Source organism: Phaenicophaeus curvirostris, chromosome 5 (assembly GCF_032191515.1).
Source record: "Phaenicophaeus curvirostris isolate KB17595 chromosome 5, BPBGC_Pcur_1.0, whole genome shotgun sequence".
NCBI classification, from domain to species: domain Eukaryota; kingdom Metazoa; phylum Chordata; class Aves; order Cuculiformes; family Cuculidae; genus Phaenicophaeus; species Phaenicophaeus curvirostris.
Window position 1 is genome coordinate 21300630 of NC_091396.1, and position 27557 is coordinate 21328186.

The 27557-nt window shown below is 47.3% G+C and overlaps 3 protein-coding genes across 3 annotated transcripts in view; 1 reads left to right on the top strand and 2 right to left on the bottom strand.

Annotated features, from left to right (window-relative positions):
- GAL (galanin and GMAP prepropeptide) overlaps positions 1-27557 on the top strand; it is a 214352-nt gene that overhangs the window by 183738 nt on the left and 3057 nt on the right. The gene's annotated exons all lie outside the window — the stretch shown is intronic.
- Positions 14790-27557, bottom strand: part of INO80 (INO80 complex ATPase subunit) — a 298105-nt gene continuing 285337 nt past the window's right edge. Inside the window, exon 36 of the transcript XR_011337512.1 lies at positions 14790-14803. The gene's annotated coding sequence lies outside the window, so the exon portion shown is untranslated. The remainder of the gene's footprint in view (positions 14804-27557) is intronic.
- RHOV (ras homolog family member V) lies at positions 21981-26836 on the bottom strand. The gene is made up of 3 exons (XM_069857876.1): positions 26567-26836; positions 23094-23152; positions 21981-22773 (listed from the first exon to the last, which is right to left on the bottom strand). The coding sequence occupies exons 1-3, from the start codon at positions 26760-26762 to the stop codon at positions 22333-22335; spliced, it is 696 nt and encodes a 231-aa protein (XP_069713977.1). The 5' UTR covers positions 26763-26836; the 3' UTR covers positions 21981-22332.

Below are 27557 nucleotides of genomic sequence, written 5' to 3' on the forward strand. Positions count from 1 at the left end.
GGGTTTAACTCTGTCATTACTGCTTCTCTTTCCCCTCCACTCTACACCGCCTCTCCTGTGCTGCTGTTTCCAGCTACTTATGTCTATGTTATCCTCCATGTCCCCTGAAGAGCTGCCCCAGGAGCAGCCCTCTGCTGAACCATGCTCTGCTTGGCCAATGAGATCACCAGTCCCCTGGTGTGACAGCACCATTTGAAACCAAGGCTCCTTCTCTTGATCGTCTCCAGAGAGAGAAGGCTGTGTGTATCACAGTCTCACTTGAAGCACATCTTTGTGTCTCTTGGTGTCAGACATGAATCATAGAATGGGTTGAGTTGGAAGGGACCTGAAAGATCATCCAATTCCACCCCCCTTGCCATGGGCAGGGACACCTCCCACCAGACCAGGCTTCTTAAAGCCTCATCCAACCTGTCCTTGAACACTTCCAGGGGTGAAGCATCCACGACTCCTCTGAGCAACTGGTGCCAGTGCCTCACCACCCTCACAGTGAAAAAATTCTTCCCAATATCTAAACCAAATCTCTCCTTTCAGCGGAAAACCATTACCCCTTGTCCTATCCCTGCATTCCCTGATCAAGAGCCCCTCTCCATCTTCCTGAAGCCCCCTTTAAGTATTGGAAGGCTGCTTTTGCACCCCTACACTGCTGTGAACGTACACACACACACACACACACACACACACACCCCGGCTGCCTGCATTCCCATGGCTTTGCTGTGGGGTGGTCACTCGGGCGAGGACAGCCCCACTCCCTACAGGTGTCCCCAACATCCTCTTTCCAGCCCCACCAGAAACAAAGCATTCCGCTCTCTGGGAAATCCCAGCTGTGAGAAACACTTATTCACTGGTAAATATTGAAAAGGATGAAGTCTTTGAAGCAAAGGCAGTAATATTTTTATTTTACAATTCAGCATTGAATCGGATTGAATCGGATCTAAATAAGGCATCCCATTTTACAAAAGCAGTGAGTATATAGACTAGTTTTAGACAAAGAACTGTGTAAGTCCTCAAAAAGTTTATATTTTTTAGGTCATCCAACCATGTCTGGAGATTCCCTTCAGGTTATCTCCTGACCCAAGACAACTGCATCTCACATGTCTCAATTAAGCACATCAATAAGTTCTTACAGCCCTAAGACAGGTTATCATTTGACCTAAAACAGCTACATCTTACAGGACAATTAAGCATATCAATAAATTCGTGCAACTCTAAGAGAGTGTTTATTCTTTCAGGTTATTCACCCATGTCTGGAGATTGTCTGCATTGTATCTCTTGATACAAGACAGGTTTATGTTACAAGATAATTAAACATATAAATTAGCTGCAGCAAAGCTTCTCATCCTCTCTGGGCCAGCGAAGTGTTTTACCAACCCTGTCCTGACCATCAAGAAGGAGGGCGTGCATGAGCTTTTGGCTCAGTTAGTCCTAGCAGGCTGGAGGAGACCTCACAGGCTTTCTGTGGCTGCCAGGCTGGATGCAGGAAAAATAAGCTCACAGGTAAATATCGTGTTTCTGGCTTCCCCATGGCACAATGGCTCTACAAACATAGTAGCTGCCCTAGCACAACAAGGAATAGCTCTACAGTGGCAGGCCAGAATATTGTCTCCTGGATAAAAGCCATGGTGATGTGATACTTTCTGATAAGTTAATTTAGCTCTGCAGCCTGATTTGTTGCTTAAAGAGGAAATTATTTTTGTTAGAGGTCTATTCAGGTTTAAAAGAGAGCTCAAAACTAGGAGGAAGGAGGAACTGAGTTGCATGCAAGCTCTGCCTCATGTGAAGTGTAATCTTGAGTGTCATTTTTCTGGCCCTTACTGCAAGCATTAGAAATGACTGGACTTGCTCCTACTGAAGTGTTCTTTGAGCTCCTAAGCAGAGCAGATGCAGATCTGAAGTGCCACAGCTGGTCCAGAATGTAGTAAGCAAACATTGCTTACTAAAGTAGTGCCCCAGTGGGAAATAGACGATGAAAACTTTCCAGACACTCTTTCCCTCACCCCCTGAAGAAATGCAGAAAGAAATTGGAAATACTCTCCCTTGCTCATTAAGCAAAGAACTGGATGTTACTGTAACAGCTTATAGTCACAGAGAAATAGTCAGCTATAGAAATTGTAGCAGATTGCTCTCTTCTGCAGCATGTAAAAGGGTATGGAGGGACCTTGCTGTGAGGAAGCTTGACTGACCACTGTCATGGGGAAATGAGTGTTTCCTGGGCAAGGTGCCACCTGAGGCGTGACAGTTTCTGTGTCCTTTAGTCAATGATTGCCTCTCCAAGATATCCTCATCTCCAGCTGTGTCAGGAGTTTGAAACTCACCAGCAGTTCCTGTAGCAGCTCTAGGAGATTTTGCAGAGGCCAGACCCAGCATTTAATTACCATCTTCATTAAGTTGCCCAGAGCAAACCTACATGAGAGGATGTACAAAATGACAGCAAGCATTTGACAGGTGCTGCAGAGGCCAGGAGTCCTGCTGGAGCCAGCCAGCCAGAGGAGAAATTTTCCACAATTCTCAGTGTAGACAAAGTGTCTGTGTCTTTGTTCTCTGCCCAGACACACCTGACCCATATGCCGGCTGCTTCAGGACTGTTAAAAAATATTCGTGTTCTGTCTCCAGGTGAAGTATTGGACCAGAAATTTGAGCTGCTGGGACTCCCCCAGCCAGAAACTCTTCTTTAAATGAAATTATAGTTTTCCTCTCATGTAGGCATCATAGGAGCCCTTCCTTCCACTAGCCGCACTGCCGAGGGGGATCCCAGCCCTCCTGCCTGCACCCTCACTGCCAGCTGCGGGCTGCACTCCTGAGCATTTTATTCATTATGGGGTTATTGTTCAGCTAGAGCAGCTGCCTGGTGTAGTTTCCCAGTTCCCTTAAGATGTCCACAAGAGGGGGCAACAACATCTTCATATCTCAGTTAGTGTTGCTTTTGACAATGTGCTGTAGACACCAGCAAAGACATTGTGCACTGCCGGAGTTGGGTGCCAAGATGTGACATGCCCTAGGTCTCTGTGAGCTCTGTAAGATGTGAGGTACTGTTCCCTTCCTGCCTGTGTAGGGTAATATTATAGTCTATTTTACCATACAGCACCATCCCACCACCCCCACCACCACCCCCCGTGTGAAAGCCTAATCACCACCTGCAAGGCAGAGCAGAGTTGGTACAACCTTCAGAAGAACACAGAACTGACCTAGGGTCTCTTAAGCCTCTCTCGTGGGTCCTCTGTGCCCTAAGTCTGCTTCCCTTCGGTTTTGTATGGGTTACACAGCAGCAGCCCCAGCTTCTGGGGTTACCAGTCCAGCAGCAAAAGCTTGACAGTAAGACTCAACAAAAAAAAAACCAAAACACGTGGATGCTCCTCCTTGTATTTTATCTATTTGGATCAGTTTTCCAGATTTTTTTGCTGACTTCTATACCCCCCAACACACACACACTATGATTTGAAATATATAAGAGATTTTTTTTATCTATAATCAGAGGACTTCAAGTAGTACAGCCTTCATTAAAAGCGAAGCAAGCCAAAACAGTCCTTTGTAGAGCGTAATCAAATTCAGAAGCTGGTAACCATGGGTTCTAAGCCTTGCCATACAACCCTTTTCTCTGCCTTGGAGGTGGCTGCACATCTGCATTGGAGGATGAAGGGGCATTTGTGACACACTCAAGGTGGCCTAATGACAGAGGCAGATGATTTGGGGAGCTGTGCTGTCACCGCATGGACTTCTTGACTCTGCAGCTGAGCAGACAGGAGCTGTTGCCAAGGATGAAATGCTGCCACGGTTTAGCCCAAGCCCAGCTAATTTCAGCAGCAGTTGGACTCCCAATTGCCTTCCCCCACACCCAGGGCAAGGGTAAAGGGAAATGAGAGGAGAATGATTTGCAGGGTGGAAACTAAACTAAAACAGCTTTTATAAAACAGTAGTAATAGTAATAATAACAATAATAAAAAATGTACAAATGTATTAAATCAGGCCCCTACCTTTCGATGACTCTACATCACCACAAATGCTGCAGAGCAAGTTGGGGAAGGGGTCCGTGGCAGGACAGAGCTGGACACAGGAACTGGATTCAGAAACTCATGGCTCTGGGATCAGGGGCAGCCAGTCATGGTCCTCACTGGATATAGGCCATCACAGAAGAGAGTGAGACCCTCGTGATCTCTCAGGTTTATCCCTAGTATGACGAGTATGGGATGGAATACTCTGTTGGTCAGTTTGGGGTCACCTGTCCTGTCTGCCCCTCCCTGCAGGTGTGACCCCTCTTTATCTTTGACTTAGAGTACTCCACTAGCTCAAAGATGGCCTTGGTTTCCATAGGAATAAGTATAAGCAATGGCCTTTCAGGATACCAGTGCCTCATATTATCACTACTAGAGAGAAACAATCTGAAAAAATGTAGTTAACTTTCAGATAACAAAGTTACTTAGCTGAAGTTAGAAAATTGATTCTACTTTAGCTCAAACCAGAACAAACACTCTTATACTAATGTCCTTGCTAGAGGTTTTTAGTGCACAAAGTTTCTGTTAAACCAGTTTGAACTGGTTCTCCCTTGCATTTAGAAACCATCCCTACTTATGCTGTAGAATTACACCCTGTCAACAAAGCTTCCTCTTGTCCTTGTGTTTTGGGAGAAGGGGAGGTCTTTTTTCCCTTTCCTCAAAGCTTGGGTAGTCTGTTCTAAATTTGCCCAGGGATTGCCTCTTGCTTGCCATGTCTTCTGCAAACTGATCCTTCCACCACACTTCCGTTGCTCAGCTGTGCAGTTTTCACCCTCCTTCCACTTATCACTTATCTTTATGGCCTCAAGCTCCACGAGGGGAGGTTCAGGCTGGACATTAGGAAAAAATTCTTCACAGAAAGAAGAACTGGGAATTCCCAAGTCATTGGGAACTGGAACAGGCTGCCCAGGGAGGTGGTTGATTCACCTTCCCTGGAGGTGTTTAAGGCACGGGTGGACGAGGTGCTAAGGGGCCTGGTTTAGTGCTTGATGGGAATGGTTGGACTCGATGATCCGGTGGGTCTCTTCCAACCTGGTTATTCTATGATTCTATGATCTTGCCATCCAGCTGCTAAGGGAAAGATCAGAGATGGGCTGTTCGCAGAGCACAACCACATGGACAAAGGGAAAAGCTGGCAAAATGTGTGTGCCCAATGTCATTCTTCTCATCACCTTGTATACGCATTCTCAGGCAGCACGGCTTTATCTTCTTCCTTTTCCATTGCATTCCCATCACATTACTGTCTTAAGCACGCAGGGCTGTGAAACCCGGGCAAATACCTGGCCGTCAAAAAAAAAAAAAAGAGTAAGCATCTGTGAAGGACTCTGCTTGGAAATAGTCAATGAATACTATTTGAATACTAAAAGCATTGTATACTCGGGAACTTCCACTGTTGGTCAGCCCTGGGGCAATGGATGAGGTTCAGAAGGAAGCCCAAGTACCAAGAAAATAGCTATTTGTTTTCATCAATTCTCTTTCACCACTAGGCTCTTCTTCTTCCACAGGGCCCTCCATGCAAGGCACTGATCTAAGGTCTCACGTGCTATGCCTCACAGCTAATGTTTCACAATCCACTGCAGCTTCTCCCAGACTGCCAAACATGTTTGTCTCCATGCACAGGAGGTGAGCTGGGCTCCCACACGTAGGTGCTAGTCCTTATATTGCCAAAGGCCAGCCAGGTCCTCTTGGTGGGATAAGCTGGAAGAGACATTCCAATTTTCCACTAAGCAAGTGTTAAGCTGTGCTGTTCCTTTGTGTTGGTGGAGGCCTCCAGTCAAGGGTGGGAGGCAGGGCAGGACCTGCAGCAGCAGCAGCCTGCAGAGCTGATGGTGAAAAGTGAGCCCAAGGAGAAGCTCAGCATTATAACTCAGCCTGTCCTATTGCTAGGCCCTGCTGAAGGGGTAGGCCCACGCACTAGCTGCTTTAATTACATTAGCACTGCCTCCCCTTGAAACATCCTGGCAAAAAGCTATTGGCTTTTCAGGAATTTGTTTTCTTCTAGTGCAGCTCCTTGAACCAACTCCCCAGGGCGTCAGCTGAGCACCATTGCTGGTAGGAGAAAACCTACAGGATCCTGCCTTGGAGAGCATCTCTGAGGGAAGCTAACCCAGAAATGTCAAAGCATACACATCAGCCCTGACATTTCCCCTAGCCCCAAACACCCTGGCCCTACAGCACTGGACTGAGGGTCTAGAAAACTGTCTCTGGCTTCTGCTTGCTATCCTACAAGTGACATCCCTGCCTGGTGTATCTTAATTGTCAGATTGGGAATAACATTGACAAATCACCTCTCAGCCTTCCCTGTGGTTCCGAGAGCTTTCCCCTGCACTGTTTGCAGCGGGGATGGTGTTGGGCAGGCAGCTCACCAGCTCTCCTGCCTTGGCACAAGGCGTGTGGGCTGAGAGGAACAGCAGCACTGCCCCAAACTGCCCTAATCCCCCCTTTCACCCAACCCCCAACCTCATGAAAGTCTTCCCATGCCTCCAGGCTTTCTGTAAAAAGCCTCATCCAGCTGCTGAGAAATGGGGGCTTTCCCAGCTTTCATTTATTCCTTGTTGCACTCAGGTTTATGTTAATTGTGCGTGATTAGCCAGTTGCGGGCTGGAAACTCTTCTGACAGCCAGTTCCAAGGAGGCCATGAGGAAAGAGCCAGGAAACGGCAGTGGTGAAACCACATGTAAAACTGCAGAAGCTTCTCCCATGAGCCTGGATTTCAGCAACAGGAGGAGCAGGCTGTGACATTCTGGGGGCACAAGCTCAAGCAGAACCTGCATTTGGAGCAAAAGCAGACACTTATTTCGCAGAAGCCACCTGAGAGAGCAGGCAGAGTTCTGCTTGTGACAGGGAAAAAACCCTTCCAACAGCCAGGAAGGGATGCTCTGGGCCCTGGCTTGCAGGGTCTTCATCACTGGAACCATGCAGTCTGACATTTCATCCATGCAGTCGTTGCATTGTACATGAAGTGGATACAAAAGGCCACTTGGTCATCATTTCCCTCTGACTGAAAAAAAAAAAGTGGTAGTAGCATTTTGGGGGGTTGGGTTTTGTCTTTTTTTTTTTTTTTCGATAGCTCTGAAGAGCTCAGCAGGTTTCTAGGCTGGAGGGAACCAAGCCCTGTGTCCCTGCTTCACTCGCTGCACTCCAGTGGATTCTCCAGAAAGCTTTTGTAGCTGAGGCACTCACAAATCTCTGATGGCCTGCAGATCAGGTACCTGAGCCTCCCTTTGCTTATTTTCTTGAGCAGGAACAAAGCAGAAATGCACATGGGGAAAATGGGGATGGCAAGGAATGTAGGATGCTTGTCCTTCCCTGGGAGATAACTACCACGCCTCCACTCCATCCAACTAATGCCCTTTCTACTCCATAGTTCCTACTGACTTTTCATAGAACAGAATAACCAGGTTGGAAGAGACCCACCGGATCATCGAGTCCATCGAGTTCCTTCTGGGATGACCTAAATGATACATAATTAATAAAATCCAGCGCACTTAATCTCAGCTTGCAATTGGCTTTGGAGAATGCTGCCTGTGTTTTAAGATGGAGAAGGGCTCATGTGCCCACGTATTTGCTGTTTTATTTGATTGCTGCCTCTTCTCTCCAAGCTCAGTGCTTGGCCAAATCCTTACACTCTGGGTGGTAGGAGAAAGGCAAATGTTCTGGACAGGGAACGTCCTCCCTTTTCTATAAAAAGAGGATGACACTAAGCTGCAATGACTTGTGAATACACCTGTCACCAGGGCCTCCTCTGCTGCCCCTTTCAGTGACACGATGCACCCTGAGGTGAACTGCAGAGATCACCAAATCCTCCTCTGTCACTGTCCCACGACCAGTTGCGTCCCAGTCCCTGCAGCAGAGATGTCACATGTGAATAAGTGTTTCCTCTCCAGAGCCACTTCTGGTGCCTGCATATGGGCCTTTGGCAAGGGCTGCTGGCAGACGGATGCACTTACCGCAGTGTGTCTTGGCCACCTCCCCTCTGCAGGAACACCACCAGTAAACAAACCCCACTTGCGTGGTGCTGCTCCGTGTCTCAGTTCCCACTGCAGTCACTGGGCTGGCTGGGCTGTGGTCAGGGAGTGGGCAGGTAGAACCGGTACTTGAGGCATGACCAGGCGTGTTCAAAGTTTAACATCATACTGCTCTTGTTTGCCCCCTTCCCCTTCACTTTCCTATAAACCCTACCTTTATTTGACTCTCAGCACTCCCTTCTTTCCTGTCTATTTTTTTCTCTAGAGGCTTCTGATATGCATTGTGAGATGTCTGGAACTGCCAGACCATGTGGCACAATCCAGATATCACAGCATCAGGCGGGCAGATAGCATCTTTCTGATGAATTTATACAAGCGCATAGTTGACTCTTGCTTTCCAGATTCTCACCTTTTCAAGCCCTGAAAAGTGAGACACCACGTTTAGGGGAATGTTTTCATTCACACCGATAGAAAGTCCTTTGTTTGTTTTAAATGAATCAGCAGCTCACCCTGCACCGTATCTCTCTGGGACCTTGTACAATTTCTGCAGTAAAATGTAATGGTGTCAGGAAAGGAAATGGTAATGAATTTTTCCAATTTGAATCACTGAGGTGATTTTTGGCACTATGCAAAGCACTCCAATAGCATTATGAGTGGGACACCTGCAAACCTTGCAGAAAGCACCATGGGAACCCTAATGACTGAAAATACGCCTTGCCTGCAAATACTGTGCCTCTGGTTTCAAGTAAGCTAACTTCAGCTGAGTGTCCTACAGCAAAATTCAAGATAGGGAAATATTCCCACCAGCTCATCTACATAAGAACCACACTCCAGCTCCCAGTCATGGGAGATCTCTAGCAGCTGTGTGGTTGTCTTTTCACCCAGCTTAATGGTGATTTTCAGCAAAGCTGAACCAAGCTGTTCTCTCCAGGGTGCCTGTCACACCACCTTTCTCTCCTTGGAGCAGAGGGCAAAACAACTCCTCTTTGATAGATTCAGAGCTTGACTAGCCACCTCCTTGTGACAAGACTGCTTGCTCCATGACATGGGTTTGGAGCTGCCTGCCGAGGTGCTGTGCTCCTATACCCAGTGTCTTGGGTAGATTTTTGTGAGTCCAAACCTGTGGGTGGCTGGTGGGGCAGAGTCCTTGTCCCAGCCCAGGTCATAAGGAAATCATGTCTCTGCCCAGTTGTCCCAGGATAAAAAATTATGGTCAAGAGGCCAGGCTCCTGACTAAGGCCTCTTACAAAGGCAGAGCCGATTCACTGGTGATTCTTAAAACTGGCCACTGAAAGCCATGGGACAAACCATGTTCAGTTCCTCACCATGTCTATGCTTGTCTGTGCTGCAATTAGAGTGGAGTAATACATGTTGCACATAGTATGGTCCAAATTTCTCATAGAGATGAGTGTTGTGGAGCTGGGCAAAGCTCGGGAGCCATCCCTAGCATGATCGTAATTGTAAGGTATGGAAGTCCTTTGAAACTGCTTTTGAACACAGGGCTGGAAAGGGCCTCCTGACTCATGGCCACTTACTTGCCTTCTATTTTAGACAACTTTGTCATCTAGTAGTTTTCATAAACAAGACATGCTTGGTCTTCAAGGGGAGGGACTTGTCCTCAAACTGTTCCAGCTGAAAACCTCTCACAACCTTGAAGCTCCTTGACCAAGAAACCATCTACTTTCCAACCTGCCTTGACTTTTGTCCAGTTTGTACCCCTTTAATCTGTGTAAAAAAATTGTTCTTTTACTTAAAAATGTTCCTTTTCTACCCCTAGCATAAGCAAGCTGAGAATCTAGTGCAGAGGCTATCCAGTGGCTATGTTTCAACTTCTCCTTACCTTTCAACCCAGACTGCAATAATTCATACATCTGCTGGTTAGAGCACTCGATCTTCTCGCTCCATAGGATTAACAATAAATCTCACAAAAACTGAGAAATTTCAGAAATCCCTAGGGTGTCTAATGAGGCTGAGACTTGCTGATTCACCCTGGGAAAAATCAGAGAGACTGTCCTGCTGCCCAAGCATCCCTGTTCCTCCCAGGTAAGGGTAGATGTCAAAGAGGATCTTGCCATGGCCAGTAACTCCAAGTCACTTGTTTGCCAGCAATACTCAGCCAAAGTTCAGTCAGGGTAACAGGAAAGCAAAACTGTGTTTTCATGACAAAACATATTTCAGCATAGCAAGATTTCTTTTTTAATTTAAAGCCCCTCTCTTTTCAACCTCCTGAAAATGGCTGGAAGGTCTCCTGCACCTTTGCAATGCCTCTCCAGTCCCCAAGCTTTAAAGCCTTATACGTTGTCATTGCTGAGTTGAGAAAGCTATTAAAATCAGGGATGGGGAATCCACTGATGCTTTCTGCTTCACAGATACAAAAGAGATCATTCCAGATCTGAGAAGTTTATTAGCTGATGTAAGCAGGACCCCATGCCATCCAAACCTCTTGGAAGCAAGTCAGATTGATGCTCCACTGATAAACATATCAACAACTGAGGAGCTATACACAGTGCGGCTCCCATAATTACTAACTCCAGTTCAAAGGCTTTTATGCAAAGGAACAATGGGCACCAAAACAGTGTTGCAGCCTGTTATGCACCGCAGTGTTTTGCCATGATGGAAAGGCTTGCCCCGTCAGACAAGCTTGCTTTTCATGTCTCTGTCCTCTTCAAAATAGAGAGGTAATCCCTACCAGTAAGGAGGCTATAGTCCACAGTTTAAGAACTGGACCGCAGCATGTACATATTGGCTAAGGAGATGAAAAGACGTTACAGCAGAAAGAGAAGTGCCAGTTACAAAAAAGAGGTGTTCTCCTCATTGGAAATAGGTCCCTATTATCAGAAGATTTCCCTCTCATCAGCAGTGGTCAAGATGGAAATGACATCTCATTTGTTTTGCCCTTGCTGCCAACACTTGAGCACATCTGTATACGTCATGAAGGTGTGTGCAGAAGACATTTACATTTTTGTCTCATGTCCATTTTCCTTCTCTGCTCACTGAGCTGAGATTTGCAGCCTCTGATTTGCAGCCTTTGCAGTCTGTGTTCACGATCTGGAAAACTTTGTGTGATGTGAGGTGCCACCTGACCAGCCCCTGCCATTACAGGGTGCTCACAAAGCCAGTCTTGCTGACTTCAGAACTAGCTGCTTCTTGTGCAACTTTGCAATCAGCGATGCATATTATGACTAGGCAGCTTCCTTACAGCCAGAGTTATTTTGAAGGGAAATGCTTTGTGTAATGCAATTGTGCCCCACTTAGTCAGCACTGATGAGGCAGGGCTCTGTGAGTACTACCCCATGGGTCGGGTGAGTCCCCTCAGGAGCTTCCCAGCTCCTGCAAGAGGCTGGCCCTTTTTCAGCTCCCTAGGTTTTCAAGAGCTCTGTCCCTTCTGCACAGACCTAGATTATCCCTTAGTGGCTTTCATCTATTTACTGATATGTGGTTTATTTTCAGCCGGTTGCTTTCCTTCTTGCTCATTTTGCCTTGCCAACCCCAGAAAACCAATCCAGTGTATTTGCACAGCAGCACCCCAAATCCAGATCTACAGACAGTGCATCCAAATCACTGCAGAATAAAAGAAATCTCTCCTAGCTGGGTGGTTGCTTGGAAGGTAAGGGAACAAAGAGAGGGGTAGTGATCCTCAACTAGTTATCCCAGTGGGTACCCATCACTTGTACTTCTCCAGCCTCATTTCATAGGATGCAAAATGTGATGTGAAATGCTGTGCTCCTTGACCAACCAGAGAGGTTGTGCTGGAGGTTTGTGCCTTTTTGAAATGCTAGATTTCTTTTGCTGTCCTGCAAGCGCTTGCTTGGAGCATAGGAGGTATGTGCATGTCAGTGGGCCAGGGCCACCTGAGTGTTTATTTTCAGAGTCAGAATCTCGACAAGGTTGATGCAGGCTTCAATGGGGGAGATGCCTTCAATCAGCACTCAAACAGAATCTGTGTGTTGGTAGATTGAGCTTAATAACAAAAACATTTATTAGTAAGTAGTAATCACATTAATGGTAACAAAGTATCTATCATCTACTTCACATCTACTTCGTTTCTACTTCTTTGAAGTATTTCTGGCAAATACTCTAAAATAGATTTTTGTTATGACCCACACTTAACTCTGGGATTTCTATGAGACAGAAGATTTTCCTCTCTAGGAAACCATGAGTTGTTTCTCTCCTAATGAAAGCAGCAACATGCTCTGTTTTCCTCTGAGGGATCTCCCATTCCACAGAGCCAACGGACCCCAGAAGTGATCTCCTTTCAATCAGGACTCTTGGGCTTCAAAGCTACAGGGGCTGAAGGCACAACTTCTTTCTTCTTAGCTGGTAGGTGGGTATCTTGGAGATGTCCAAGTCAGGAATGGTCAGTTTGGAAGGGTTGCTCCAGGGTTCATCCAGACCCCTGCTAAGAACAGGCTTGTGGTCCAGCAGTCCTGGCTACACTGTGATGAATAATCACCAAAACTGGACTGTGATACCCCAAAATCTATTAGAAAGAGCTAATCTATCAGTATATGAAAATATTGGTTACATAATTCCTGATGAGAACCAGTTTGTAACCCTCTTATCAGTTCCACAAGGTGAGATGAAAAGACAGGGATGTGGAATACATGGGGCTGGGTAGTAGATGGGGCTTGCTCCTTGCCAAGAGAGTTTCCCAGGCATGGAATGACCAAAGGCAACTGAAGTCTACAGGCAAAGGAGATGTCTGGAAGAAACTCATATGGGCAAACAATCTTGCAATGAGTCACTGTAGGCTCAGGTCTGATATCCCTACCTAAAGAGGCAGAGGTAATTGCCTCTGATTAATGCTGGCAAACCTCTGTGAAATCCAGTGAGGATATGAAAGGACTGACATCTTTGAGATGGGGGTAAGATAGAGTACAGCCAAGTGTGGGAAGAAAATTAAGCCGAGATGTAGTTTTTAATTACCAATAAAGCCATGCTCTAGGATGCAGGGTTGAGAGCAGGACTCGGTCTCTTCCTGCTTTTTTATGCTCCTTGATGTACAGAAAGGAGTTTAGGGAAGAGTAACTAGCACTTGCTGTAGAGTCCTAATTTGTAATGTTTAAATGCTCACACTGCCCCCATCTCACCCCCCACTTTCTTGCTATGAGGCTGAAATTATTTAGACCACAGATGTGGCCAGAAATTTCCAGGGGGTGCCAATATAACACAGAAGGGCAACATCAGTAAACTCAGCACTGATATTTAGCAGAGGCAGAAGTACCTCTTTACTGGCTGACTATTTGTCTGAATAAGGCATGAGAAGGGCTGGACTCCAGAGTACACTCTCAGTATATTCCCTCTCAGTAAACACCTTGGGTGCTCCACAGCCCTGCTCCAGTTTCACCTCTGGAAGAGGGAAGGGGAAATGGGCCAGCCTGTGTTTGGCAGCAAGTGGCAGAGAGAGGGCTTCAAGACCCTCAGGTGCATCTTTTTGCACCTTAGAGACTGTCTGCACCTTTTTTGGTGGTGGTGGTGATCTAGCTTCATGAAGCCAAGTTTGGTACTGTGATATCTCAGCAGCACAGACTTGGAAACGTGTGCTGCTCTTGTCTTGCTGATCTGCTGTCCTAAAATATGCACAGGTGTCTTAATAGTTAGAGTCCCTCTTGCTTCTCAGGGTGGGATGCTATTTCTCCACCTGTAAGTAAAGTTTTTTAAAGACTAATTCTGAGTCTTATTTGGGAATGGTTCCTGCAGCTGCTGGGCTCCCAGACCTCCTGTATGTGACCTCTCATCCACCTGCCCTGTGGATGTGCTCAGATCACAGAATCACAGAATCACAGAAACACTAGGTTGGAAAAGACCTACAGGATCATCGAGTCCAACCATTCCTATCAATCACTAAACCATGCCCTTCAGCACCTCATCCACCTGTCCCTTAAAACACCTCCAGGGAAGGTGAGTCAACCACCTCCCTGGGAAGCCTGTTCCAGTGGCCAATGACCCTGTCTGTGAAGAATTTTTTTTCTGATGTCAAGCCTGAACCTCCCCTGGTGGAGCTTGAGGCCATTCACTCTTGTCCTGTCCCCTGTCACTTGGGAGAAGAGGCCAGCACCCTCCTCTCTACAACCTCCTTTCATTTAGTTGCAGAGAGCTGTAAGGTCTCCCCTCATCCTTCTCTTCTCCAGGCTAAACAACCCCAGCTCCCTCAGCCACTCCTCATACGACTTGTTCTCCAGCCCCTTCACCAGCTTTGTTGCTCTTCTCTGGACTCACTCCAGAGCCTCAACATCCTTCTTGTGGTGAGGGTCCCAGAACTGAACACAGTAGTTGAGGTGTGGTCTCACCAGTGCCGAGTACAGAGGGAGAATCACTTCCCTGGACCTGCTGGTCACACCATTTCTGATACAAGACCAGATAGGTCTGCCAGTGCTACAGGGTGGAAGTAGCAGAGCTAGACATGAATGTTCCACAGTCTGCATTTTTGGTTCATCTCTCTATTTCTCTCTGGGGACTTGATAGTACTGGCTGTATGAAGACACCATGTTTCATTCTTCTTCCACTCCTGTCTCATCACCAAGGTGGCACGTGTACTATTTAAGTAACAGTGTGTATAGATGACTTCCTTTTAATCTTCTGCTAGTTTTCCAGACCATGGGATTTCATGTATCCTTCAACAGCTCTGAAGGCTGGAGACATTTGCTGTAAATGAGCACTGAATTTCTTCCTTAATTGCCTGAACCCCAGAGCTGGAGCTATAATCATAGTGTTTAGTTTTCCATATCTCTCTGGCAACTCACGGGAAACAATAGTGGAGAACGGTGTCTGGACCCATGCCAGGACTTTTGGGCCATTTGGAGAAGCACAGTGACGTTCCTGGCTATAACCCATCCTCTGCTATGGCATCTTATGTATACCAGTTAATAAATGTGTATCACATCCCACGGAAGGGAGGGAGCCTCCACTTGCAAATGGAAAAGGAAAAGTTGTTCACCCAAACCCACACAGGGAAGTTATGTCAAAGCCTGGGTTAGCACCTCCAGGTTTCTGGAACCTGAACTATGGTTGGATTTACCCTCTCTCCCAGCACCCGATGTTGTGTCTTTATAATCTGAAAAAGAAATGTTTGGCAACAGTGAATAAATGCATGGGATGGAACAGTAGGGTGCTGCTGGTACTGGTACTCATAAGGCAGTCAACCAGGTGTCGCAGGATGTCCCATTCCTCCCAAGGTATGGTTGTCTTTTATTGGTTAGCATGGAGTCCTGGTATTTCAGGCTTAGCATTCTTTGTCAGGAGTCTCATACATGTAAGACTTTTCTGTTAGACACTAATAACTCTTGCTGTTTTACACATCTACTTGCTTTATAAGAAATAAACCAAATCACCTGACAGAAGATATCACAGCATTAGATGTCCTCTCCTAGTCTCCTTTCAGATTATACACTGAGTCTAGATAATATTCCAGGGTGGTTGACACCTTTCATCTCCTCCATGTTATTAAAATCCCTTAGCAGGAGGAATGAATATTCATCTGGACTACATACATCACCATGCGTGTTACTATCAATAGCTGGAAGTACAGCTTGGGTAGCAACACTCAGATCTTTACAATTTGGGGTTTTTGCAAGCCGTTTTTTCTCTGTGGCCTCCAAGTCTCCTGCTGGCTGGTGGCATTGGCCCTCTGTGAGGAGCCTGCTGCTCTTCTTTACTGGCAGAGGTTTCACAGGGTTTCAAAGACTCCCTCCAGTGCAGTTATTAAAAGCTTTTGTTTATCTTGTGAAATCTGCCCCATGAATGCTGACACTGACTGAAGTGCTGGGAGAGTTTCCCTAACTCTTCCTCTTGCTGTCTCTCACGGGTCTATTCCCATGAAAATGATCTCAGGTGTGCTGTGCGTCATCAGTCTGCCCCGGGCACTCTCTGACTTACTGGCAGAGAAGATGAATGCGCAGTTTCTGAAGCTCTGCCTGTAGCTGGGCGCTCCTTCTGCCTCCCAGCCTGCCGTAGCACTGGAGAGAGCCATCGCAGCTGTCCTAGCAGCTCCAACAGTGGCAGGAACCAGACATCCCCAGGCACATGCCACTCCCAAGACAGGTGGTCCAGCAAGACAGTAGCTAGGGCACTGCAATACTGCCTGAAAGCCTTTTTGACTGCTTAACGGCATTTTCCCAGCCTCTCTCCCACTTACCCTGCAGGGATGCAGCCTCTGCTAGGAGAACTGAATCCTCCCAAGATGGACCACACTGCAGAACGGGATGCTGACTTTCCCCTTTGGATGAGAAAGCACCTCATTCTTAAGGCCTGGGATATTTATGCTTGTCACCAGCAAGATTCCAGCTAGGAGACTCTGGCTTCTCCCTGTGTCCTTGCTGCCACCAAGCTATGTAACCTAGTGTTCACCTTGAGAGTCAGAGGGTTAAGCCTGGTGGCAGGATGAGACACTTATGGGAAGGTGGAGGAAGGGCAAGCCCATGACTTGAGTGCCCCGAGGTCTCCTCCCAGAGTTTAGCAGTGGTGACGGCACCATCAGCACAAGTGTGTGTGACCACTTGGAAATCACCAGCACTGTCCCCTGTGCCACGGTGCCAGCAGCAGTGCAGCCACTGGCATGCTGCAGGAAGGGGCCTTTGCCATTCATGCCTGATTTGCCAGCCCACACTCTTCCATCCATCATCCTCTAGAGGGATGTGGCGATGCCTCCATGGTAGATTGAGCACTCCCACCCTCAATTCCAGTGCAACCAGGTCCTGTGGGTGGGTTCCTGCTGCCAGCCAGGGGCTGGAGGGAGCAGTGGGCACCCTCCCCTAGCCAGAAAGCACAGGCTTGGCTCCAAGGTTGAGCAGCAGCTGCCACTGCAAGGCCGGGGAAGGTTTCGGCAGTGCCTGGCTTGCTTTCTGAGAAAACAAGGAAAGAGAGATTTACTCTAAACCCTGGGAAGCCCGTGTATTTTCATTGTATTTTAATTTTAAGAGATTGTCTGCCCCGCCCAAGATTATCTCATGGGAAAGAAAAGCCTGGCTCAGTGACTCGTGGTGAAACTTGTCCCCGAGCCAAATTTCCCTGCACCTGATGTTCCTCCATAGCAGCAGAAACCAGAGTATTTCAGTTCATAACACTGCCCTCGGGGCAGTGCTGGGGGTAAAGGGATGGAGGGGGAGGATGGGACCCACATCTCCTCCTGCTCTTCCAGAACAAGTTCAGCCAGTTTGGATGCTGAGCGGCTCAGTCCGGGAGCTGGAAAGGGCATGGTGTCACCCTGGGAACTGGGATCACGTGGGGCTCAAGCAGAGGGAACCTGTCTCAGGGATACGTTGAAACATACCCTACTCTCTTGTGCAATAAGTCTTTGCAAGTACAATGCTGTATTTATACGGTGGGAACAGAGAGCCCAGGGTTGGACTCCACAGAGGCATGAGTAAGCGGCTCCCAGGAGGCCCATGTGCCAGCTGGGCCAGCTCTTTGATTCCTCTTCTGGGAGTAGAGGCAGACTGGAAGCTGAGTGTTGACCAGCATCCTCCAGTACAGAGACAGTCTTGGAGCCTATTGTAAAATCTGAGTGTTCTCTTTGTCTAAGTGCTTTATCTCCCAGGCCCACTACAGAGTCATTTAGCATGGCAGCAATGTACAGGAGAGCCAAGATGTTTAAGCAGAGCAAATGGGCCAAGCACAGCCCCCGCGGCACAGAGGGCAAGATTGGAAGAGCTGCAGTTCCTTTGAAACATAGGCTGCAAGAGGACAAACATTTCTTGTGGTGCCAGTGCCTATTTGAGCAGTGCCTCTGCTCACTCCTGCTCCTCAGGTGGTCCCACACCACTCTTTGCAAGGCCACAGAGAGGACCACGGGAAGGGCCAATCTAGCCCAAACCGGGGGCAAGAAGGCATTAAGGAGCCATGTTGAGGCAGGTTACTTAGCTGTCACTAGAGTGGGGAAAAGTCAAACCAGACCCTTCTTCCAAGATGGAAATGGTTGCCTAATTGATAAATAGCATTAAACTTTTAGCAATATGAAGAGAAAAAGCCAGTTAGCACCCATGATTAAATTGGGGGGTGTTAAGAATGTGATAAGGTTGTTAAATGCAATCATACCTCTCAGGAAGCAGGGGTGGGTGCTATTCCCTGGAAATTGCATTTTAACAGGGTTCAAGCACAGCCAGGTAGGTCCCTGCTGCTGGACTTGGTCAGCTCCTAACCTGGTAATAATCCAGCTTGTCAAACCTTTTCAAAGTAAATAGAACATAACCTACAGGGCATGAAGATCTCCTGAAGGGACCTTTCAGACGTGCTCTTCTGGCACTGGAAGGAGGCTGTGTTGAGTCAGATGAAACTTGGTGTTATTTTGGGGATTAATTCCTAGTCAGGGCTCAGTGGAACCTTGGGAAAGTGCTGTCAGCTGGGAATCTTCTTGGCACAGCTAAGCTCATTTAGGGTGTGCTACTTACAGAGAAAAGAAACAAAAGGGTCCTTTCCACGCCATGTTCCTACTGTTGGTAATACTCAAGCTCAGCTCCTTTGGAGGTAGCAGCTGAGAGTGGCAGCTAGCCCACTGGCTCCATGCAGAATTACATGACATGATGCATGCCTGTACTGAAGTACTTGCAGTGTTCATGCTAGTGGGAAAACCCTGATGAGTTACTCTGCTGGATGCAGAATCCAAGTCAGAGACTCAAGCAAGAAAGAAGATACCAGAGAGTTTCTAACCTATCGACAGATTGGGTTTTTTTTAACATTCGGTGCTGAGCTTTGCATCAGCAAAATGGAGCAAGTCAGATTGACTAATCACAAGGATCCTTATGATTAAGTGACACTCATATGAAATTGTGCTGGGCTAGTAATGGGCTCAGCTAGCTCCATACAGCCTGGTGGGGTGGTTTGTGTTAGCAACAGTCTCCCAGGAACTCTCGTGTGCTGTCAGCGTTATCTGAAAATACAGGTTGGTCAAGCAGCACTGCAACGCAGAAACAAGGCCAACCAAACTGTACAACAGCCAGGTAGCAGCACAGGTCCAGTACTGCACCATGGACAGGACTAGAGCAAGGCTTTAAAGACACCTCAAGTGCCTTTGGTAAGACGCTCCGTTTAATGAAATGGATTCACCCTCACACCCAGGAGCTCAGCTTTGTTCACTGGTTTCAGGGAGTTTTAGGGTACTTATTGTGCATGTGACAGGATATGGCTCAGTGGGGTGACTCACTCCCTGTAAAATTAATTCACACTTTCCTGCTATTTCCATTCACAGGTTCTTCTGTAAGCATTAATGCTGGGAAGCTGCAAAGCTGGGAGCCATCTCCAAAGAATCCTGCAGGTTGCTTTACATCTAGCAAACAGCAGACTGCAGGATAGTGTGGTCTGTCAGAAGAAAAAAAAAATCAAGCTCCCAAATTGTGTTTTTTCAGCAGTAATTTCCTATTACCTTCTTATTTCTGAGTCACATTCACTTGTTACCTCTGCTACACTGTTTCTTGTCCATTTTCTTTCCTACCTCTCTGCTGAGCTCACCTGGCACTCCCACTTCCCAGCCTTCTGACTTTGGAGCAGCTACGGATGTGGACAGAGAGGGACCCTGAACTACCTGTGATGCTCATGATAAAGCTAAAAGGATAAGTCCTGCAAGCCAACTTGGACAGAGCCTGGGCATCCTACATGTCATGGACAAAACTTTTCAGCACTTGAGTAGTGTTTAATTACCAAGTTAAGATAAATGACAGAGCAGCATGCTGTTACAAAGGCTCCAAATGCATGTCCTACATGGGTTTTTCTTGGAGACTGCTTGGGAGGGCCCCCCAACTGGTGGCTTCTGGGGAGAGGCTGAGAAAGCCTTGGATGTTTGTACTCCACCCCCCAACGGCAGTCACCACCCTGGGCAGCTACTGAGAGAAAAACTAGCTGAGGCAACAGAAGGATCTTGGAGGGTTTCAGCTATGAGGCGATTTTTACCATTGCTAGTAGGGGTTCAGGACATGGAAGGAGAAGTGGGGCAATTTCCCTCTTATGCTATTGTCAGCAAGATGAAATAAACTCCTCAATCTTTAATCCCAGCTTACATTGCACTGACAAAATTACAGACACAAATTGCAGATGTTAAAAAATTTATTTGAACAAATATTAGACATAATCACAGAGGAAGAAAGCATCTCTCAGTACAGTTTCTTTTCCAGAAAGAAATGATCCCTACTGCATACCAAGCTACTGCAGGACAACCCTTGCTTTCCCCAGCAGGAGGGGAGCCTGGTGTTCTTTCCACCGCCCCATAGGGGTATGGCGTGGTCCTTAGCAGGTCACAACACAACCCTTGGTCTCACAGACTAAAGAAATGAATAAAGACCCAACAGACAAACTGAACTAGTGATACAGCAAAGGTACCCATACAGGTAAGAAATACAAGTAGGAATGCATTGATGAGTGAGAGCTTTGTTCAAGAAGTGGTGTCCTGCCTAGAGGCATGTAGGACAATCCACTTTTAGGTACCACCTTTGTACTCTCCATCTCTTAGGAATCCTCACTGGACCTTGGGGAGTCCATTCAGCTCATTTTGCCACATTATCCTTTTCAGGTCTCTAAGCCTTCCCCTACAAGCAGCTCCAAGGATATGGGCCAATTCCCTTTGCAAGAACACCTGCCCACCTCTTTCATATGATACTGCCCACGGGGACAGCTGGCTTGTCTCACATCCTTGGGATTACATGAGCTGCACCACAAAGACAGATGGTTGTAAGAGATGTTTGTAGGCATTTATTTAGATCCAGAGCCACTTGCATTTGGGTTTGCTGGTTTTTGGGGGGTTTCTTTGGGGTTTTTTTTGTTGTTTAGTTTTGTTTGTTTGGTCTGGTTTTGTTTTTTTTTTTTAACAGGCCCACTAGCTCAGGTATGCTTGCTTTTGGCACAGGGCACACAATCCACATCTATAGCTCCTTCTGACACTTTAGAGCGTCCTCCATGTGATAGACCGTGGCCAGATGCTGAGAAGCCCCCAAGTACTGAAAGCATTGCTTGGCAGACCTATCACTCTGCTACATAAACCTCTGTGAAAGAAGTTCTAGAAATCGACGCAAGTTCTGCAATAAAATAGATTCACTGGGAAATTAATCCTCTGAGAAACAGGTGAGAGGGCAACAGAGCAAACAGACTGAACGTTCTTCTCTGGCAGGAACTTCATGGATTTCCTTTGCTTTTGATTTCAGCAGATCAAGCAGTGACTTTTAATAAAGAGAAGCACAACAGAAAGGAGCCTTGAGCCCTCTGTTCCTGTTCTGCAGCTTTAGGAAGAACAGTACAAGGTAAATTCTGTTCCCCCACACAGATCTGAAACAGAGGATTTTACTGACCAAGAGGAACACACTCTCCCTACAACTCCCTCCTTTTGATTCAGAACTTAATGCAAGGATAGTATTACTTTGAGATCACTAGCATATTTTCCAGATACCTAGAAGATTCCCTGAATATTAGTATCTCAATTAAGTAGAATCACAACCTTCATTTAACAATGTTCATTCTTCTTTCCCCCTCCATCTCCCCTTCTGCCTTCCTTACATCTGTTTCCATATTATTCCCTTCTTTTTCTTCCTTCTCTCTTCTCCTCTCATTACATACATGGCTCTTTGTCTACATTTCACCCTTACAAACCCTTTGCGGACAGTGTGTGGCCTCTGCTAGACAGACAGAGCCATTCAGTGTTTTTCCTCACTTGTTCTTTCTCTCAAAACGTCACACACAAAAAAGGCCTTTCAAAATAGGACCCCAAGTTCATGACTACCTCTTAAGATAGGGCCATAGCATTGGCACCCACTGGAGCACAGAGTCCTCTTCAGAGAACGTTTTGCTCAAAGAATTACTGTAGCTTCCAGTGCATTTTCTCTTCAGCATGCCAATGGCCTTTACTTAGGAAAAACTTATTCAAGGGTACTCAAATACAGGGCCTTTAAGAAAAAGCCAAGTGACTTCTACCTATTTCAGCAGGTAGAATCAGAGGATGAACCCAAGCCTCATGTCACAGACCTGGCAGCCCATGTCTGACCACCCTGCAGTCACCTGTAACTGGCCCTGCCCTACCCTTGCCAAGCCTGCAAATCAGCCAAAACATAGGTAGACTGCAAAAGCCCCTCATGTTTATTACACTGCGTCAGGACTCCAAAAGTGTTTTACGACAGAAAACTGGTCATTTTCAAAAATGTATTAAAGGCTCCCATTTCTCTGGGACGCTACAGGCATGTCCAGCAGGTACTTACAGCTGCCTGGACCATTCCACATCCCTGCACAATGGAAATCCAGTTCATGTCTCCTAGGCATCTGATACTGTAACCCAGCAAGAGCCAGGTTTCCAAGCCCAGCAGCTTATCATGCCTTCCTCACTGGGGCCATAGGAGCAGTCACTCCAAGAAGGTGCACAGCAAATGCTGGCATCAGGTATTTCTTTTTCTCCCCACCTCAAAGCAGCTTCAGACAAAACAGAAGAACTTCTTCCAGCGGCACTTGGAGAGAGTTTTGATGCCTTTGGCAGTCATTTTCTTTTCCTGACGTGCTTTGTGCTCAACACCACTGACAATGGCCATGTCAAAAACTTCTTTGAGGTTCTTCTGGGTCAGTGCTGAGCATTCCAGGTAGGCTTCAGCCCGGATTTTGTCAGCTAGACCTTCTGCCTGAGGCCGGGGCACAGGCTTCACGTGGTAGCGATCCAGGCTGATGAGGACATTCACATCATCCCGCAAGTCTGCCTGTGTCCCCACTAGCAGCACTGGCGCCCGGGGGTTGTGAGTTCGTATCTCAGGGATCCATTTCTCAGTAATGTTTTGGAAAGAGCTTGGGTTTACGACGCTGAAGCAGACAAGGAATACATCGGTGTCAGGGTAACAAAGTGAGCGCAAACAGTCAAAGTCCTCCTGTAGAAAAGAGAGGGGAAGGGAAAGTCTTCACTGGACTGATCTCATAGCATGACACTGGCCTCTTCATACTTTAACTAGGACAGCAACACCATCAGAGTCAGGACACTGTGATGAGTTCGTGGCCCTGCCACGGTACAGGCACAAGTTTCAGAGCTGAGGGAGTCTGCCATCACCCACCTGTGACTGCCATACCAACGACCGGTTGATGCCAGACTACTGCATTTCCTTCCTGCCCAGCTAAACACTGCGTTTCTCAAAACCCTGCAAACAGCCCTGAACTACAGGGCTAGAACTGACAGCTTTTTGATAGAGCTTACCTGTCCAGCGGTGTCCCATAGCTGGATCCGGACTGGGGCTCCATCCACCAGGACCTGCACTGTAGCAGAAAAAGAATAAGGGTAAGTCTAAGGGAGTTGCCCAGTACACATGCATACACTCATACAGGCTTTTCCCTAGAACACTCTGGTTTGTATCCCACTGAACAAGCTCACTGAAGGTGCTCAAATCTGTCCTTGCTGAGAATCCTCCCCAACATCACTGAAACAGCTGAAGCTTGCACTGGGAACATTAAGAGACCAGTAACAGACTTTATGTTTTGGTTAGCCCTCAGGTGTTTTGGGCTCTTCTCCAATATTTCAAAGTAATTGTTCCACATTACTGGACAATTCTTTCTCAGGAGAAGAACCCTTAGTCAAACAGTGCCTTGAGAACAACTTCTTGGTCTTCTTCCACACCCCAAGAAAGCATGTAAGGATAAATACAAACTGAGAACTTCAGCAATTTGTGCTTAGCTTTCTGTCCCAGAATGGAAATTCAAATCAGTCTCCATTAAACAAGCCATTGAAGACTTTTCCCACCCAGGTCAGAAATTTCTCCTTAAAAAAAAAACCAAAACAACGTGTTTCTGTGAGTGCCCTAGCTAAGGAAAAGCAAAGAGTTAAATCAAGCCAAATTTTTACAAGAAGCAGCTAGCTGAAGAAACAGTGATGAGTGAAATCCCCTTCAGAGACTAGCCACACACTGAAAAATTGCTGAGCGATACAAGTAAGGTCTGCTCCCATTTCACTCCCTAATCACAGTAAGCCTTCATGTGGTATCAGCTGACTCAGACTGAGGGCTGGCAGGACCTCTGATGGAAATCTGGAATGAAACTGTTAAATGTTTAAGCGCACAGACACCACAGAGAATGGCTAGGAACTGAGAAAAAGGAGAAAGGGGTTGGGGGAGCTGGAAATCGTTTGAAAGTCCTGAAAACATGAACGGGGTTGCACTCTGGTCAATAGAGGAATGCATCCTGGCTAAAGTGACAATGGCTAGCACTTGACATGAGCTAGCTAAATGCCTTCACTATGTCCAGGACAAGGCTTTATTGACCTTTCTGTCAAAAAAACCCAAACCAAAACAAACAAAACCACCACCCAAAACCAAAACAAAAAACCCAAACCAGAAGCAGGACCAATTTTTTGTGATTCTTGAATTAATTAGCCAGGTGAGAAAAGCAATAGAAACAACGGACTTAGAGAGTTTAACAGAAGCTCTGGGAAGAAAGCACTGCTTTTCCCTGAAAGCAGTTTGGGAAGGAGGAAGACACAGGCAAAAGATGAGCTAAAGTTTGGTTGGAGACTTGAGACTAAAAGAAAAACAAAGGGGTGGGTGCGTCCACCACAGTGCTGCTCCTCACGGCATAACTGAAAGTCACTGCTTCCTTGTGAATGGGAAACAGTTGGGTTGTTACCATATCTTTACCCCAGAGGAGGAATAGAAACCTGTTCCTGATCAAAGAACCTGCTAGATCCTGACTTGATCTGCAAGACACCGGGCATTTGCCTTTCTAGTATCTGGTTTCTTCTGACTCCCAGGTATGTTGAGAAAGAATTAGCGACTCTGAAATGGTTTACAGTTTTCAGCAGAAAGGCATCACATATATTACCTGCTGCTCCAGTGCTTGCACAAGGTTCTTTTGTATCTGCTACTAGCCTAAGCTACCCTAGAAACTCTGTGAGGGCCCTCCAAATACCATCCTCACAAGATCCACACCCTCAGGATGAGGCTGGATTTCGGTACTGTAGCAAAGGGGCTGGCAGAACAGGATAGCCTGGTGGAGAAAGGTCACTGAGTACTCCTTTCAGTCAAAGGCTGCTCTACCTGGCAGTGACACCCAGCAGGAGGTAGCACCCAGGCAAATGTGGTGGCGTCACAGCCCCAAAGCCATTCCCTTGAAAAAGTAATGCTTTCTTCTATCTTGTTACTGGCATTACAGTCCAATGACCAGAACTAGGGTTAGGATGCAAACTGTGAAGCTCAGTTCTGCTGGCAGTTAAAATTGCAAGTATTCCCTAAGAGTGCAGAGAACTAGACTGAAATTTCTTAAAGGGATCTTGAACTGCGCTTCATTAATTCAGGGAGCAAATTTCTTCAAGTTTATCCAGGTTGAGTAGGGTTGGGAAAGGAAATGTCTCTATTCTCCCATTTCTTCCCAATAAGCAGAATTTGAAATTTGGAAGACCCATTTTTAATGTTTTTGATTTCTCTCAGTTAAACTGCAATTCACTTCTGGAAGTCAGGCTTGGTACTTGGCCATTCAGAGTGGGGCTAAATCCAAGTGCAGCTGTCTTCAAACTACTCGCTGCAAATCAGGGGGTCTCTGAGTTCATGCTACCTCCAACTTTCTGGATCATTTTACTATGGATTTACCCTTTCTGAAAATGCGGAGGCTACTAACTATGGTAATTTCAAGCCTCTCTTGGCCCAAACGTCAGTGTAAAGGGAGCAGAGAGAGCAGTAATCTTTCCCTTGAAGTACTTGAGGGCTTCTTACATCTGTTCCCAAAGGGCAGGCAGACCCTGAACAGCAGAGTGTTCCCAGTTTATTCCCTTCAAGGGACAGTACTAGATCTTGGAGAGGGTTGAGGCATGTCAACAGTTCCCAGTGTAAGAGTAAGCAATGGAGAGGACATTTATACAAACAAAACACTCCCTCTAAGAACCCCTGAGACTATGACACATTAGAAGTCTTGTTCTTGGTCTGACTTCAGCCTATTTCTAATCTGCCAGTCCATACTATCATAAACTGTTACGTTTCTTTGTATCAGATGAAGATCAGAAAGGGCTTTGTACTTCCCTGGGGTTTATATTAGAAATTGGAAGCAAAATGAAGAGGAGTGGAGAGCAAGAACAAAGATGTCATTTACAAAAGTGGAAATTACTGAGAGCTTAACAGCTGATAAGGCAGGTCATTCTAACCAGAATTACAAAGCCCTTCAACCTCTGTTCAATGCTAACTTCAGTGGACGCATGGGTATAAGAGTGTTTTTGCCGACTACCAGCTGAACCTAGGAATCCTACAGTGCAACGCTGTGATATTTCTGAAGCTACAACCCAACAACAAGAATTTAAACCCTCTTTCATTTATCCATAGTAACACCACAAAAGCAAGAAGGTGCCCAATTTCACAGAACTTTCAAGCCCACTTCACACATGCCCCGCTGACACACGAAGGTGTAAAATGCAGGACTCGCAGCCGCTAAACTTCACTAAACACCCAAGGGACACAGTTCCAGTTGCAGAAAACGCCCTCAGGCTTCGTCCTCCCAGGCGCTGCTTGTCCCTGACCCACAAAACCCTCTGGGTGCGCAGCCCTGGGTTTATCCTCCCAGGCTCTGCTCACCCCAGACCTGCAAAACGCCTCTGGATGCGCAGAACCTGCGTTTGTCCTCCCAGGCTGTTCTCACCCCACACCCCCGACCCCTCTCCGGGTGCTCAGCCCTGGGTCAGCGCTCCCCGGCACCTACCGGAGAAGGTGTCGAGGGCGGTGGGCTGGTACTCGTCGGGGTACCCGTTGGTGGTGTAGCTGACGACCAGGCTGGTCTTGCCCACGGCTCCATCGCCCACCAGCACGCACTTGATGCCCAGCTCGGGGCCGCTGCCGCGGGGGGGGCTGTGTCTCCGCAGGGCTGGCGAATAGTCTAGGAGCTCCTGCGGGGGCATGGCTGGGGCTCAGCGCGGCACTGCCATGCCCGGGCGCTGGTGTGCGGGAACAGCCTCTCCGGAACGCCTCACCTCACCCCGCCGGACCTGCCGCCCTGCGCACAAAACTGGCTCCCATTTCCCTAACCCCGCCCCGAGCCGCCTCCCGCCCCGGGCCGCGGCCCTGCCTCCCGGGAGCGCGGTGGGAACCGAGTCATAGAATCGTAGAGACATAGAATCGTTTGGGTGGGACGGGACCTTAAAGATCATCCAGTTCCAACCCCGCTGCCCAGGGACACCTCCCACCCGATGAGGCTACCCAAGGCCCCATGCAACCTGGCCTTGAACACCTCCAGGGATGGAGCAGCCACAGCTTCCCTGGGCAACCTGTGCCAGTGCCTCACCACCCTCATGGTGAAGAAATTCCTCCTTATGACTAGTCTAAATCCCCCCTCTCCAGTTTATAGCCATTGCCCCTAGTCCTATCACTACACCCCTTTGTAAACAGTCCCTCCCCAACTTTCTTGTAGCCCCTTTCAGATATTGGAAGGTTGCTATCAGGTTTTTGGAGCCTTCTCTTCTTCAGGCTGAACAACCCCAACTCTCTTAGCCTGTCCTCGTATGGCAGGTGCTCCAGCTCTCTGATCATCTTTGTAGCCCTCCTCTGGACCCGTTCCAACAACTCCATCTCCCTTTTATGTTGAGGATTCCAGAACTGGACACAGTACTCCAAATGAGGTCTCACAAGAGAGGAAGAGAGGGGCAGAATCACCTCCCTCGACCTGCTGGCCATGATTTTTTTGATGCAGCCCAGGA

Bases quoted from the DNA above. Each gene is read 5' to 3' on its own strand.
- RHOV (XM_069857876.1), bottom strand. From the start codon at position 26,762: ATGCCCCCGCAGGAGCTCCTAGACTATTCGCCAGCCCTGCGGAGACAC. The intron at 23,153-26,566 runs GTAGGTGCCGGG...TTTCTGCTACAG, and splicing joins CGCCCTCGACACCTTCTCCG to TGCAGGTCCTGGTGGATGGA. The intron at 22,774-23,093 runs GTAAGCTCTATC...TCTTTTCTACAG, and splicing joins TATGGGACACCGCTGGACAG to GAGGACTTTGACTGTTTGCG.